General features: G+C 40.9%; 1 protein-coding gene across 4 annotated transcripts in view; it reads left to right on the top strand.

The window, feature by feature from the left end:
• The window catches only part of LOC125465535 (collagen alpha-1(I) chain-like), a 335,639-nt gene that overhangs the window by 292,919 nt on the left and 29,650 nt on the right, over window positions 1-13,070 (top strand). For 2 of the 4 annotated variants that reach the window (XM_048559168.2, XM_048559170.2), the window contains 11 exons: window positions 1,142-1,249; window positions 2,425-2,478; window positions 5,842-5,949; window positions 6,322-6,375; window positions 6,524-6,577; window positions 8,599-8,652; window positions 9,981-10,034; window positions 11,123-11,230; window positions 12,556-12,609; window positions 12,760-12,813; window positions 12,909-12,962. In XM_048559168.2, coding sequence (XP_048415125.1) covers window positions 1,142-1,249; window positions 2,425-2,478; window positions 5,842-5,949; window positions 6,322-6,375; window positions 6,524-6,577; window positions 8,599-8,652; window positions 9,981-10,034; window positions 11,123-11,230; window positions 12,556-12,609; window positions 12,760-12,813; window positions 12,909-12,962 — 756 coding nt within the window. Of the gene's footprint in view, window positions 1-1,141; window positions 1,250-2,424; window positions 2,479-5,841; window positions 5,950-6,321; window positions 6,376-6,523; window positions 6,578-8,598; window positions 8,653-9,980; window positions 10,035-11,122; window positions 11,231-12,555; window positions 12,610-12,759; window positions 12,814-12,908; window positions 12,968-13,070 lie in introns of all 4 variants that reach the window. The other 2 variants (XR_007250272.2, XM_048559169.2) reach the window with 2 other exon arrangements.

Genomic DNA, 13,070 nt, shown 5'->3' with positions numbered 1-13,070 from the left:
AATGGTGAAGCAGAGAAGAAGAAAAGCTGCTAAGAGGGACCATTAGGTGTTGAAAGTATATTGGCTGTGATGAAAGTAGCCTGTGTCATTGACAGGGCCAGGGGTGTGGGGCTGGGTAAAGGATCTGGAAGAAGGTGTTGAGGCTCTAAAATATTCAAACTCTGCATTGAGTCCCGAAGGCTACAGGGTCCTCAAGTGGAAAATGGGATGCAGTTCTTCCAGATTTGGTGGAGTGTTACAGCAGGCCCAAGACAGAAATGTTATCATGAGAACACAATGGTGGGTTGAAGGAGCAAGCAACCAGAAGCCCAGGGTCATTTTTGTAAGCAGAATGTAAGTGTTCCCCAAAGTAGTCGCCCAGTCTGCATTTTGTCTCCCCAGTGTAGAGGAAACCACACTGTGAGCAGTAACGCTGCTTTCATCATTGTCAACTCATTTTCACCAACAGTAGTCCATATTATCAGCTTTCCTTTCTCCCTGATTCACCATCATACATCCTTTTGTCTGCATGACTGATCTTCTGTTTCTCTGGGCTCCATCTCCAACTATCGCATACTCCTTTCCTCTCTTCCTCACCCATTGTCTTAATCATCTTTCCCTAGCTACTATCAGTTCCCAAGAAGTGTTACTGGAATGTTAGCTCTGCTTTCTGTTCATGGATGCTGCGCAACCTGCTGAGTTTCTCCAATAAGGCTGCTTCATGTCTCCAGCTCCTGCAGTTCTTTGGTTATTTTTTCAGACACCACCTTGTTTTTCCTGTCTGAGCACTTCTGAAGTAAACGGCCCAGATTCTCCAACTTGCTGATCCCTGAAAACTGTGTGGTGGTGAATAGCCAGAATGTGTTTCCAAAACACTGCACAAGGCTGAATCTGTCCAAAACATGTGTAAATTGCAAAAAAAAACCCCTCCTATCGAATCTGCTGTGTTTAAATTCTATTTTATTTGTATGTCTATTGCTGTTTGGTCTGTCATGAACATACTACATGAACAAAAAAAGAACAGCGGATGGTGGAGAAAAATGCTAGTTTCGGAGGAAAGGTCACAAAACATTGATTCTACTTTCTGTCGGTGGATGTTGCCAGAGTTTCTCCAACTATTTCTGTCTTTTTTACTTGAATCTTATTTGGTTTGGCTTGAAAGGGTGCCCCAGGAAGCCCCGGGATACTTGGCCCAGCAGGAATGAAAGGAGAAGCAGGAGCTGAGGGATTACCAGGGCCTCCAGGAGAGAGAGGAGAATCTGGAGCAATGGTAATAAATGTTTGATATGGCTTCCTGTGCTGCCATCATACATAGTAATGACAAAGTAGGAAAAGGGCCAACAATCTCAGTTTCTTGGAAGATGAATCAACTATTGCCTGCCCCTTAAGGTTGATGTTCTTTATCCAAATGATATTGATTTGGTTTTTGAACAGGTTTTGATTCTACTCACTTAAGTGATGTTCCCCATTTTTTATAAATCCTTCCAGAAGCATTCAGATTTTTAACAAATATTTTAGAGCTATGCCTTCATTGGTGGGGGAGGAGAAATAGATCAGACAGAGTGTCATGTTAACTGCCAATTTGCTATCATTTACTTTGAACAAAACAAGGTAATTTTCATCCTCATACTTATCTGAGGTCTCGTATAAACTACCACCATCTTTTCAGCTGGATCCTTATGCTATCAACAGTTGAGGTAGTGTCAGGTTGGTATACTGAAGTCGGCAACGGTTGTCTTCGGATATGTTTACAAGTGAATAATTTGACGTCCAAGGAAGTTATATTTCAAATCCACCACAACTCTGGTGATAGCAGCAAAGAGGGCAGATTATAGCCCAAACTCAATTACTAAAAGTTTTTTCTGACTTCAGGGATTCCATGAAGATTTTCAATTTCAAACAGAAACCGGATTGGTAGCTGGTGGTGTAAATGCCTTGAGAACCCAACACCCAGAAAGTTGCCCACTATCAGTGCACAAGCAAGGAATCTCCACCCCAGCCCCTGACTCACCTATCATCAGCACCTAACATTGCTGGTGGGTACTAACATAATCGCTGTGATGTCAAACCTGTGGATTTTCAGGGCCCCCACTTGCTTTTGGTATTTCTTGTGAGCTCAGGGCCCCTATAAAACCTATCTAGGCCAATACCAACAGCCATGGGTTAAGTCAAATTGAAATGACTAGACTACTTATTGATACAAGTCAGATTGATATTTCTCAGTGTTTGTCAGAATTCTGAGGCATTTTGTTTTTTGATGTTTTGGAGTTCCATGTCAAGTTAGAGCTACTTTTCACTGAAGCTAGATAATCCGATCTTGTTAAATGCATCATAACTGTGTTGAAATTTCAAAATAGGAAATTAACGTTTGAAAATTTCAGATGAACAACAGTTACCTGTAAAGGAAAGAGCTGGGTACTTTATTTCTTGCTTTGTGTGTGACAGGGGGAGATAGGTCCTGAAGGTGACCCTGGAGACCTGGGGCCAAAAGGAGAAAAGGTAAAATATTTGTTTTTTCGTTGTCTATCACGTAGCATGTAAACTAAATCAAAACAAGTCCCAGGTATCAACTCTTAACGACTTTTATTGCCCGGTTCTTCAGGGTAAGTTGCAACACAGGATCTTTATACTTTACTGGGGTGATGCTAGTGTTTTTTTTATCAAAAAGCCTGTTGAAAGTATTAGGATCAGCCAGGCAAGGCATAACTAAGAATATGTGGAAAGATGCCTTAAAAACGTACAACAAATAATTTTTTTCTAAAGAAGGGTCTAGGCCCGAAACGTCAGCTTTCCTGCTCCTCTGATGCTGCTTAGCCTGCTGTGTTCATCCAGCTCTACACCTTGTTACAACAAATAAATATACAATGCCAAGGTTTGTTTTTTTTTCTGCAAGGAAGGAAAGAGGTTTAATAATGAGGAGTTTGACTGTTTAGTGTGCCTGAAGGAAATCAGCACAGCAATGTGTCTTAACTTAAAAACAGCTTGGATTTGCTCAAAAAGAAATCTGTTTTTATTTGTGCCACAAAATTCAGCCTATTGCGCAGAATCTTCTGTCCTCACTAGCGTTGAGCTTGCGGGTGGGTGGTGGGGCAAGGGGATGTGACTAGGTGGAATGGAAGGGTATCTGAACTTCACTGTCTTCCTGCCTCCATCAGTGTTAAGTCCTGTACAGGAAGACTCATGGTCAAACATCTTGCCCCTAAGTGGCCAGTTAATGACCAATGGAAGCCCCAGACAGAGGCAAAGAGACAATATGAGCAATGCCAGAGGGGATTTAAGACAGTTTTATTACACCCAGAGAGTGGTGGGTATATGGAATTTACTCCCGGAGAGGTATGAAAAATAATAACATTTAAACAAACACCTGAAACACCGTGACACGCAATACTATCAGACAAGTGCTGGAGAAAGGTATTAGAGTGAATAGGTGCTCAATGAGCAACATGGACACAGTGGGTCAATGAGCTTCTCTCTTTGCAGTAAAACTTTCAGAGTCATTGACATTACAACAACAGTGTCACCCTTATCAGCAGGATTGATAACAAAGTCAGGATGAGACCAGAAAGAAAAGAGTGCAGCAAGATCAGAGGGAGACCGGTCGGAGTGGATGAGAGGAGCAAAGAAATTAAGGTGGCTAATGTAATAATAACAGTTCTTAAGAAGAAATCAAGTGCAAAGTAAGAGGCCAGAGGGAGGAGGTGTATGCAGATGGGTGGATGGGACCATGGAAGAGAGGAAAGGTCTCCTGTCCAATGAAGTGGGCATAGAGGCAAAGGCAATGGAAGAACAACTTCATGTTGCGCACAATATTCATTGATAAAGCCAGGAAGGAGGGGACAAAACTATGCCCTTTGCTGAGCACAGATCATTCAATTTCAGAGAGGGGAAGGTCAGAAGTATAGTGAATAAATTACAAAAAGTGAAATTAAAAGAAGAAATGGAAACCGGGCTGGGACGGAGGAAGAATCCAGTTAGACATAGGTATTTCAAGATAACAAAGTGTGGAGCTGGATGAACACAGCAGGCCAAGCAGCATCTCAGGAGCACAAAAGCTGACATTTCAGGCCTAGACCATCCAGACATTGGTATTTGTTGTTGGAGCCTACATTCCCTAACACAAGAAAGCAAGAGGAAAGTTTTTTTATTAAGTTAATGGATGAGGCACAAGTTGACAAGAAGCTGGAGACCAGGACAGTTTTGAGACAGCATGACATGGTACTGATGCAGAGGGAGAAATAAGGGAGTTGATAACGATCTGGCTGGGGTGTGGTGAATAGTTGTTAATGGGGACTGTTAGTGACTAACAACAGGTGGTGTGTAATGGCAGGATATGCGATAACAAAGCCTGATGTGTGGGGTAGGGGCTTACTACATGGGAGAGGTCAGGCCCTAAAATTATTGAACTCCGGAGGGCTGCAAGCCCTTCAAGCGGAAAATGAGGTGTTGAAAATGAGCTTGCGCTGAGTTTTGCTGGAATACTTCAGCAAGCCAGAGACACAGATGTTGGCCAGAGAGCGGGGTGTTCTGCTAAAGTAGCAGGCAACAGGTAGCTCAGGGTCTTTTTTGAAGATGTTCTGCGAAGCGGTCACCCAGTCTACACTTTGTTTCCTCATTGTAGAGGAGACCACATTGTGAGCAGCAAATACAGTAGACTAGATTCTGGGAAGTGCAGGTGATGTGTTGCTTCACCTGGAAAGCATGTTTGGGCCCTTGGATACTGGTGCAATGTTGGCTTTGCTTTCAGTGGAGCTGGCCTACTTTCTCCTCTTCAAACCTATTATTCACATCTATTTTGCAAAACAGCTGTTCCTTTACCACAAATAGCAATCTCTTTGTCTTTTTCTCGGGGCACTCTTACCATCTTGACTGCTTGCTCCTCTCCCTCTCCGTTGACAGCATTAAAAATGCCATTTACTAGCCCTTTTCCAGTTCCAAAACTCGTCATCATCATTTGTGGCCCCTTACAGACGAGGATGACTCTCTTCCACTCTCAGCGTGAGTTCACAGGTGACTGTACAAACTGGTATGGCTGTCACCTCAGTCACACTTGGGGTGGGTGGTGGTTACAGGAAGGGTTGTGTGATGCTGGTGTGGCACTGAGCTCCCTACACTGATTTAGACCGGCTTCCACATTTTCCCAATGGCAAATCTTGAGGTGCTCGATACCTTTCTGGGTGCTCCCCCTCCACTTTGGACAGTCTTTGGCCGCTAATTCCCAGATGTCTGAGAATGCTGCACTTTTCCAGTGAAGCCTTGAGGGTATCACTGAAGTGCTTCATCTGTCCACCTGGGGCTCGCCTGCTGTTTTGGAGCTGGGAGTCTAAAACAGATCAGGCTCAAAACATTAGCTCTGTTTTGTTCACCACAGATTCTGTCAGACTTGTTGAGTTTCTCTAGCATTCTCTGTTTTTATTTCAGATGTTCATCACCCACAGTATTTTGCTTTGTTAGCAATGTGAAGGTAATGTGTTTGCAGACCCAGAACCTTGATATGAATGTAATGAACACAGATGAGTTTTCTAATGGGTGTGATTCTGAAGCATAATCAAACTGATACTCAAAATACCACATGTCAGAGAGAAGCCTGGAAAAGGATGCCAATCACAAAAATAATGATCTCCTCGTTACTTGTAGTAATTTGATAACTGCTCAAAATAAATTTTACAGTGGTGTGCGAACAATATGAGAATTTGTACTCTGTATTCAAGCATTTCTACTTTGCATGTTGAGTTTGGAAAATTAACATGTAATTTAGAAGTAAAAACAAATTTTATTTTAAAATAAAATGATCTTCTACAAATATACTCTAAGGAAGGCCTCTTGCGCATTATTGACATCCAGTTGCGTGTCTTATATTTTCAGGGTGTTATCGGCCAACAGGGCCCTCCCGGTCCATTTGGCCCTATTGGAATAACAGGAAGAACAGGTAGCCGAGGGCAGAAAGGGGAAAAAGGAGAGCCCAGTTTAATGGTGAGAAACTTTCTACTGTTACAGTCTGATAAAAAAAGCATCCTGGGTCTTGATCTACTTGGAGCTTTCACTGAACAATTTAATGGATTTTTTTTTCATGTGCATGATCCAATGGCATTACATCTTAACATAAATGTTCGCATTCATCCTTTTTTTCCCAGAATGGCTAGTTCAGAAGTCATTTTTTTTTCTTGACTTGTCTTATTCTTACTTCCTGAATGATAATGTAGTGATTTTTTTTAAAATGACATTGAACAGATCTAATGGCAAAGCTCCCCATTATTTCTTGCACTTGCTGAAGTCTGACTCATAAGTTACTGCCCCTGACACACCTCAAGGTAATAATGTTCTCAACATATTGCTGTTTAACAGGGTCCTGTAGGTCTGATTGGCGTTACAGGCCTGGTAGGACATCGTGGACAACCTGTGAGTAAAAAACTGAACCTCATTTATATCAACCACACAAATTAAGATGGAGAATGTATACTGTAAATGTTGTCATCCATTTGTTTCTGTAGGTACAAGAATCAAAGTGATGTTTCTCAAATAGGCTTTCACTTTCCTTTTTCTTCAGGGTGAAGTGGGACCGATTGGATCACATGGAAACGTTGGCCCCAAAGGAAAGAAGGTATCCATCAAATATTCCTCAACTACTTCTAGCCATTTTCAACCACTTATTTTCAATTTTGTACTCAATGTTTCAAATACCTGAACAATTAGTGTCATCTTCAACAGATCCCATTAGAAGGATCTTTACATTCTTCTCTCAATCACTTGTACTGTTAGCTTTGAAAATAATTTGCAAGACAGCTATTGTATAAAGATAGTACTCAGCAGAGAAGATTGAAGAATGCAGTGATTACAATAATGCAAATGTCAATACTGTGGAAATTTGCAATAAAAACAAAAAAAGGCAGAGAAAACTCAACAGGTCACCCAGCATCTGTCAAGGATGGGTTGAGAATAAAGCAAGTTGCTGGAGAAACTTGGCAGGTCTGTCAGCATCTAAAGAGAGAAAGCAGAGTCAAACATTTCAAGTTTAGTGACCCTTCTTCAGAACTGATGGAACAGAAACATAGATGGAGTAGTGTGAAGTAATAGAATGAATGGGAGCCAGCAAAGTGGAATAGTCTATGGGTATAGGCTGGCGTGATGCAATTGGAAGGACAAGAATTAGTAACATGTGGACTCAGAGAATATTTGCATGGGGAGAGAAAGAAAGATTCTTAGACTGTGTTATAGGCCCTTGTATGTTGACAATGATATCTAAGATTCATAATCAAAGAAAACATACTTCATAGAGACCATGACTTCATGGGTAAAATTGAATTAAATAAGGGAATACCCTGAAAATTTCAAAGGACTGCTGGTAAGGTACCCCAGCACCTGGCGTGTATCAACTGTTCAACCAAAATCTGCAGGTAGAATGTGAGCAAGACAATTGTTGAGGAATTTGAACTGCTTGTAGGTTAAGGGGCGGTGTGGATATGGAAAGTATTTGTGAGTAGTTAATATGTCCCATTTTATATTGTCAGAGGAAAATGTTCCAACAGCAACAAGAAGCTGCAAACACACAAACAGAATATTGATTAAATGATGAATAAGCAAGCAGAGAGTTGGACGACACTGTTCTTGGGACCCTCAGAAGAGTCAACTTCAGAGATGTGTAATTATTTTCATGGGAGATGAAATGAATAGTCAGCTTTGCACAAGGGAGTACATCCGTATCTGATACAGCGTTGATAACAGTGGTGCAAATACTCTGGCTTCAAAAAACTTATAACTTACATTACGGGGCTGTCTGCCATAAGAAGTTGAGTAGAAATATCTATAACATACTTTGTTACAATTACTGAAGAGCTTCGAGGTAAGTTTTAGTACCAATGACTTCAGTCAACCTGTAAAGGATGGCACTGTTGTGTCTCATCACAACTCCTTTAACAGCACCATCTTGCGTGACCTCTAACTAGAATGAAAGATCCAGCAAATATATGGGAGCACCACCACCTGTAAGAAGGTATTCAAGAAGGCAGCACATTATCATCATCTCCGAGTCAACCAGGGACAGATAATCAATGCCAGCCAAGTCAGCAATGCCCACATCCCATGAACTAATATAATAATGGAAAAGAAAGGGCTTTCAGATGCATTTTAAATGGAAACTGGAGTGCATTTCATGAAAATAATTACACTTTTAAGCCAGGCCTTCTCAATTATTGACAGAAACAGGTTTTGAGATGTTAGGATATTCTGAGGAAGGGTCACTGGACCCAAAATGTTAACTCTGATTTCTCTCCCAGATGCTGCCAGATCTGCTGAGCTTCTCCAGCAATTTCTGTTTTTTTTTCCTTTTTTGACATCTCATCTCTGTGATCAATTTTTCTGTGTGGGTTACCAGTTTTGCTGGCTGTGACGCGTATGACTGACAGCCCTGTCCCTGAAAATAGCTCTCATAGTGCCACTTCCATTTCCAACTGGTGCTGTGTCAGCACTCTGGATTCAACAATAACAGTTCAATAACCGTTAAAGATTTTGATAAATCACTGACCTCATGCAGCAGCCTACCTTCACCAGTGACGGTATCTGTCAGCTAAAATAATACCCAATTCTGTGTACTTTTATTTCCACTTTATTATTTTTTTTTCCCAGGGTGAATCTGGACCTGTGGGAAAGCCTGGACCATTGGGTGATATTGGACTTGAGGTTGGAAAGTACACACACGTTTTGTAACTAATATCATTGGTTTGCTCCAAAACCCTAGTTTACAAAAATATTCAGGAACTCATTCATTTATTTTTCAAGGGAGTGTTTTCACTTTATTTTCTCATATGAAATAATTACAAATTACTTGTGAACTACTTTGTGAAAATTGCACCATGTGGAAGATCCCTAGGCTTTGAGTGCAGGCCTGGAGTGTCTTAGGTTAGGAGCTGGTATGATGAGTCATAATTTCAATAAAGAGAAGATGATGATGCTGGACAGCACAAATTGAGATGCTAAACTCACTTTGAAAGATTTAAAGAGGTTGGAAATAGTTAGGCTTTTGCTCCTCTGTACAAAAACAGATTTAGCAATCCAGATTCTCCTCTTGCCTGACTTGCATTTTTGTCCTTCCACTTCGTTGAAATTAAGATTCATTCCACTTACTGAATGCAATTACCCCTTCTCTTCATTAATTTGGACCTGCAGTCGAAAATCTTTATAAGCACAAGCTTTACATCATCGAACACCATGTTTTTAATTCTTATGGACCTTTACCTCCGGTTGATTTTCTGCACTTTGACTCTTTGACTAGATTTGCCGACTTTTACGAAAATCTTTCCAAAGTGCAGAGCACAGCATGAGGGATGTTTCTCTTCATTTGTCTCCCATTCTTATACAATGCAGAACTTTCATGGGAAATCAAGATTTCCACCATCAGCTAGAAAGAGCTAATGTTCAAACTTCAAGAAGCAACTGGAGATTGACGAAGTCTGTTGCTTCATCTCATTGTTTGTCAGCTTTTCATTGAAAGGGCTTTTCCCTACACTACTTAAACAGAAAACCCATCAGAAAACCCATAAACTGCCAAGGCTGGGCTACAGCAGCAAGGTGCACTGTTTCAGTTTAGTCTCAGCTTAGCTTGGGGTTGGGGGAAGAGAGCAACAGAAAAAAACAATCACCTGTCAATGTTACAGTTTGCAATGACACATCTTGTCTTGATGTTGATTTGTGGATTGGGGGCCATGAGAGTTTGAGAGAAGCAATAACTGACCTGTGCGATAACCTGTCACTTTGGCTGAATATGAACTGTCATTTGTCTTCAACTTGGAGACAGCCCCTGACCCAGCTGTTCTCAGGAGAATGTATGATGGAGTAATCTTCAATGATTTTCTTTTCCTGTGTAAGTGGGCACATTTCTGTGATGTGATTTGTTTAATGTTTGCTTCATAATTTATGAGGCAAAGTCATTTTCCAAAGCAAGCAAAACAGATGGATAGTTTAAACTGTGTCATGATTCTAAATTATTTCTTTTTAAATCAAAACATTAGGGATTACCTGGGGAGAAAGGAGAAGTTGGTGATCATGGCAACCCTGGACCCATTGTAAGTATTCCATTGTAAAGATCCCTACTGTGCCATTCAACCCATCAAGTCTGTACTAATCCTCTGAAGAACATTGCTTCTAGGGCTAGGCCCCACCTGATCCCTGTAACCCTGCATTTCCCTGCTCATCCCTGGACATTATGGGAAATTTAGCATGGCCAATCCACCTAACTTGCACATCCTTGGACTGTGGAAGAAAACTGGAGTAACCAGTGGAAAGCCATGCAACTGAAGAGTGTGCAAACTCCACAAAGACAGTCAGCTGAGGGTGGAATTGAACCTGGGCATCCGGCACAGCAAGGCAACAGTGCTAACTACCATGCCACCCCTGATAAGTTGTTATTTTTAAGCAAGTGTAAAAGCAACTAAACATGAGAGTATAGTGGCAACAGGTTCAACTGATCATTCAAAAGGGAATTAGACAGTTATCTGAAAAGATACATGGTTAAAGGGTAAAAGCAAGAGATTGACCCTGGCCAAAGTGCTCATTCGCAAATCTATTGCAGACACAATGGGCTGAATGGCCTCCTGTGACAACTTTGTGATTCTGTGACAAAGAGTTGCCAAAGAAGTACCAGTACTCGGCTCACTCTGTGTGAATAAATACTTTGGAAACAGTTTTACTTCTGCAGAGGTGTGATTTAATGGCTCGGAGCATTTGAGGTGGACAATGGTTCAAAAGTGTGCACCAGACAGTTTGCTATTCCCAACCTGAAAATTTCCACCTAGCCCCTACAATTAACAAGCTCCTCCAGATGTTTAACAGCAGAAGTGAGTGAGTTATCAACTCACACATTGTAAGTAGCAGTGGGACAGACAACTGACATGCCAGTCTCGAGAACTATTTTCAAATCAGGCTCATGCCTGACTTCACCCTGTGGAAAATTGAAACTCCAGCCCATGGATCTAACTATTGTGTTAGTCTGGAATTAGTTGTTAAAATGTAAGTATTGCACACTTGTATTGAAATTGCAAGTGACAAAATGCTATCAGAAATGCTTTATGAATGTTTCGCAAATATATCAGTGGAGGGTGATTACATTCCTTCAAATTCATGCAAACTTCTTGACTACAGCTATCTGTTACAGGGTCCACCAGGTCCTATGGGAACCAAAGGTTTACAAGGACCCAGAGGTGAAATTGGATCTCAGGGAATGAAGGGTGAAGTCGGTCTTGAGGGAGAACCAGGTCTCATGGTAGGTTGCTTGTTCTGTGACAGGTCGGAATGGAAAATATCATGAGCATTAATGGAAAATATCAGACTGGTGGTCTTTTTACTTAACATGCTATTAGAGCCATTTAGATTGGTTAAGCAAGCATGTTTCTGGAGCACACTTCCATTCTTCTGCTGTTTAATTTGCTTCTGTAGATTTGAGTATCTCTTAAACCAGGAAAATGACGATATCTTTGCGTGGACAATTTCACTGTCCCTGGGTTGTTGATTCTTTGAATATTTACTCTACACATTTGATGCAAAAAATTCAACTGTCATTTTTAAGTTGTAATTCTATGCCCATAAGTAAAAATAAAACATGTATAGTTAAAGTGTAAGTGCATTATTTCTGCTTGTTCGATAATGTCTTTCCCAGCATTCTTGCATTTTCCCTCTTATATTTCTTTGTCTGGGTTTGATTGTTTGTGAGCTTATTTATTTCTCTGTTTCATATTATGAACACTGCTTTTGTCTTCATGGCTAGCCATTCAATTTGGAGGTAATGTATTTTTCTTGATTATTGACCTTTGACTGAATGAATCATACTATGAATGATTTGTAGTGGAAGGTCATTTGACCCAGCTATCTAAAGCTAACTGTTTCATTCTTTAGGGGCCTATGGTTCGGAAAATTTGCTGTAATCTCTTGCATAGTTGCTTTTCTCTTTCAGCATCAGTTACAGCCGCACAGTAACCTTTTCTGGTGAAGAGTCTAGGTCCAAAACGTCAGCTTTTGTGCTCCTAAGATGCTGCTTGGCCTGCTGTGTTCATCCAGCTCTACACTTTGTTATGTCAGGGAATTTTAATTGTCTGATTTGTCAGTATACACAGGAAATTGGATTTAAAAACCAAAGGAACAGAGGATGCTGTAAATCAGAGACAAAAATGGAATTTGCTGGAAAAGCTCAGCAGGTCTGGTAACATTTATGGAGAGAAATCAGATTATCGTTTTGGGTCAAGAAACCCTTCCTCAGAACTGGGAAGTTGGAATTGGTGGCTTTCGTTCACTTTGTGAAGTTTTAACTTCATATCTCGTGTGATGTCAGTGGCATGCTCATTGTTTGAGAGCAAGTGAAAGATTTGGCTTCCGGTTGGGTGGGGATAACAGGGGAAGAGGCTGCTGGACCAGGTGAATCTAACCCTTGACCTGAGGTAGCAACCTATGGTCCTCTCAGTTTATGATGACTTTCATCAGCATAACCTTTTCTCCCCTTTCTCCATCACATGTTTATTTCGTTTCCCATGAAATGATAATATTAACTTAGTTCCAATAATTCAGGATCTACCATGACAAAATGCATCTTTTCAGGGACCAGATGGACCGGTTGGTGAAACAGGCCCAGTTGGGAAACCAGGAATAGAGGTTGGTAAAAATGTTGAGACTCTTGGCCTATGCATGATCAAATGGAGTGAATAAAATGATGTCTCCTCATGAGTTAAATGCCTTTACATTTTATTTTGCAATACTTTTCATCCCTTTATCGTGAACTTATGTTGGAAACTTTAATATTAGGGTCCTCTTGGAGAACAAGGACCACGAGGTGGAGTTGGCCAACCAGGCAGAATGGTAAATATTACTATTTGAAAAGATAAAACACAAAGACATGTGACCACTGCTCTATGATAGCTTAAATAGTTCATGTGAAATGTTTGCATTTCTAGGGTACAAAAGGTCAACGAGGACCTGAAGGCAGAATGGGGGTCAAAGGAGAAAAGGTGAAGTAAGCACAGGAACAATTGAACTATTGAGTACCTGAAAATGAAGACCTTCTATTTTAGCACAATGTCTGAGGCAGTATTATCTTCTCCCTGCTCTTTCATGTA

Source organism: Stegostoma tigrinum, chromosome 29 (assembly GCF_030684315.1).
Source record: "Stegostoma tigrinum isolate sSteTig4 chromosome 29, sSteTig4.hap1, whole genome shotgun sequence".
NCBI lineage: Eukaryota > Metazoa > Chordata > Chondrichthyes > Orectolobiformes > Stegostomatidae > Stegostoma > Stegostoma tigrinum.
Note: the sequence above shows the minus strand (reverse complement) of the source record. Positions and strands in the feature narration are given on the sequence as shown.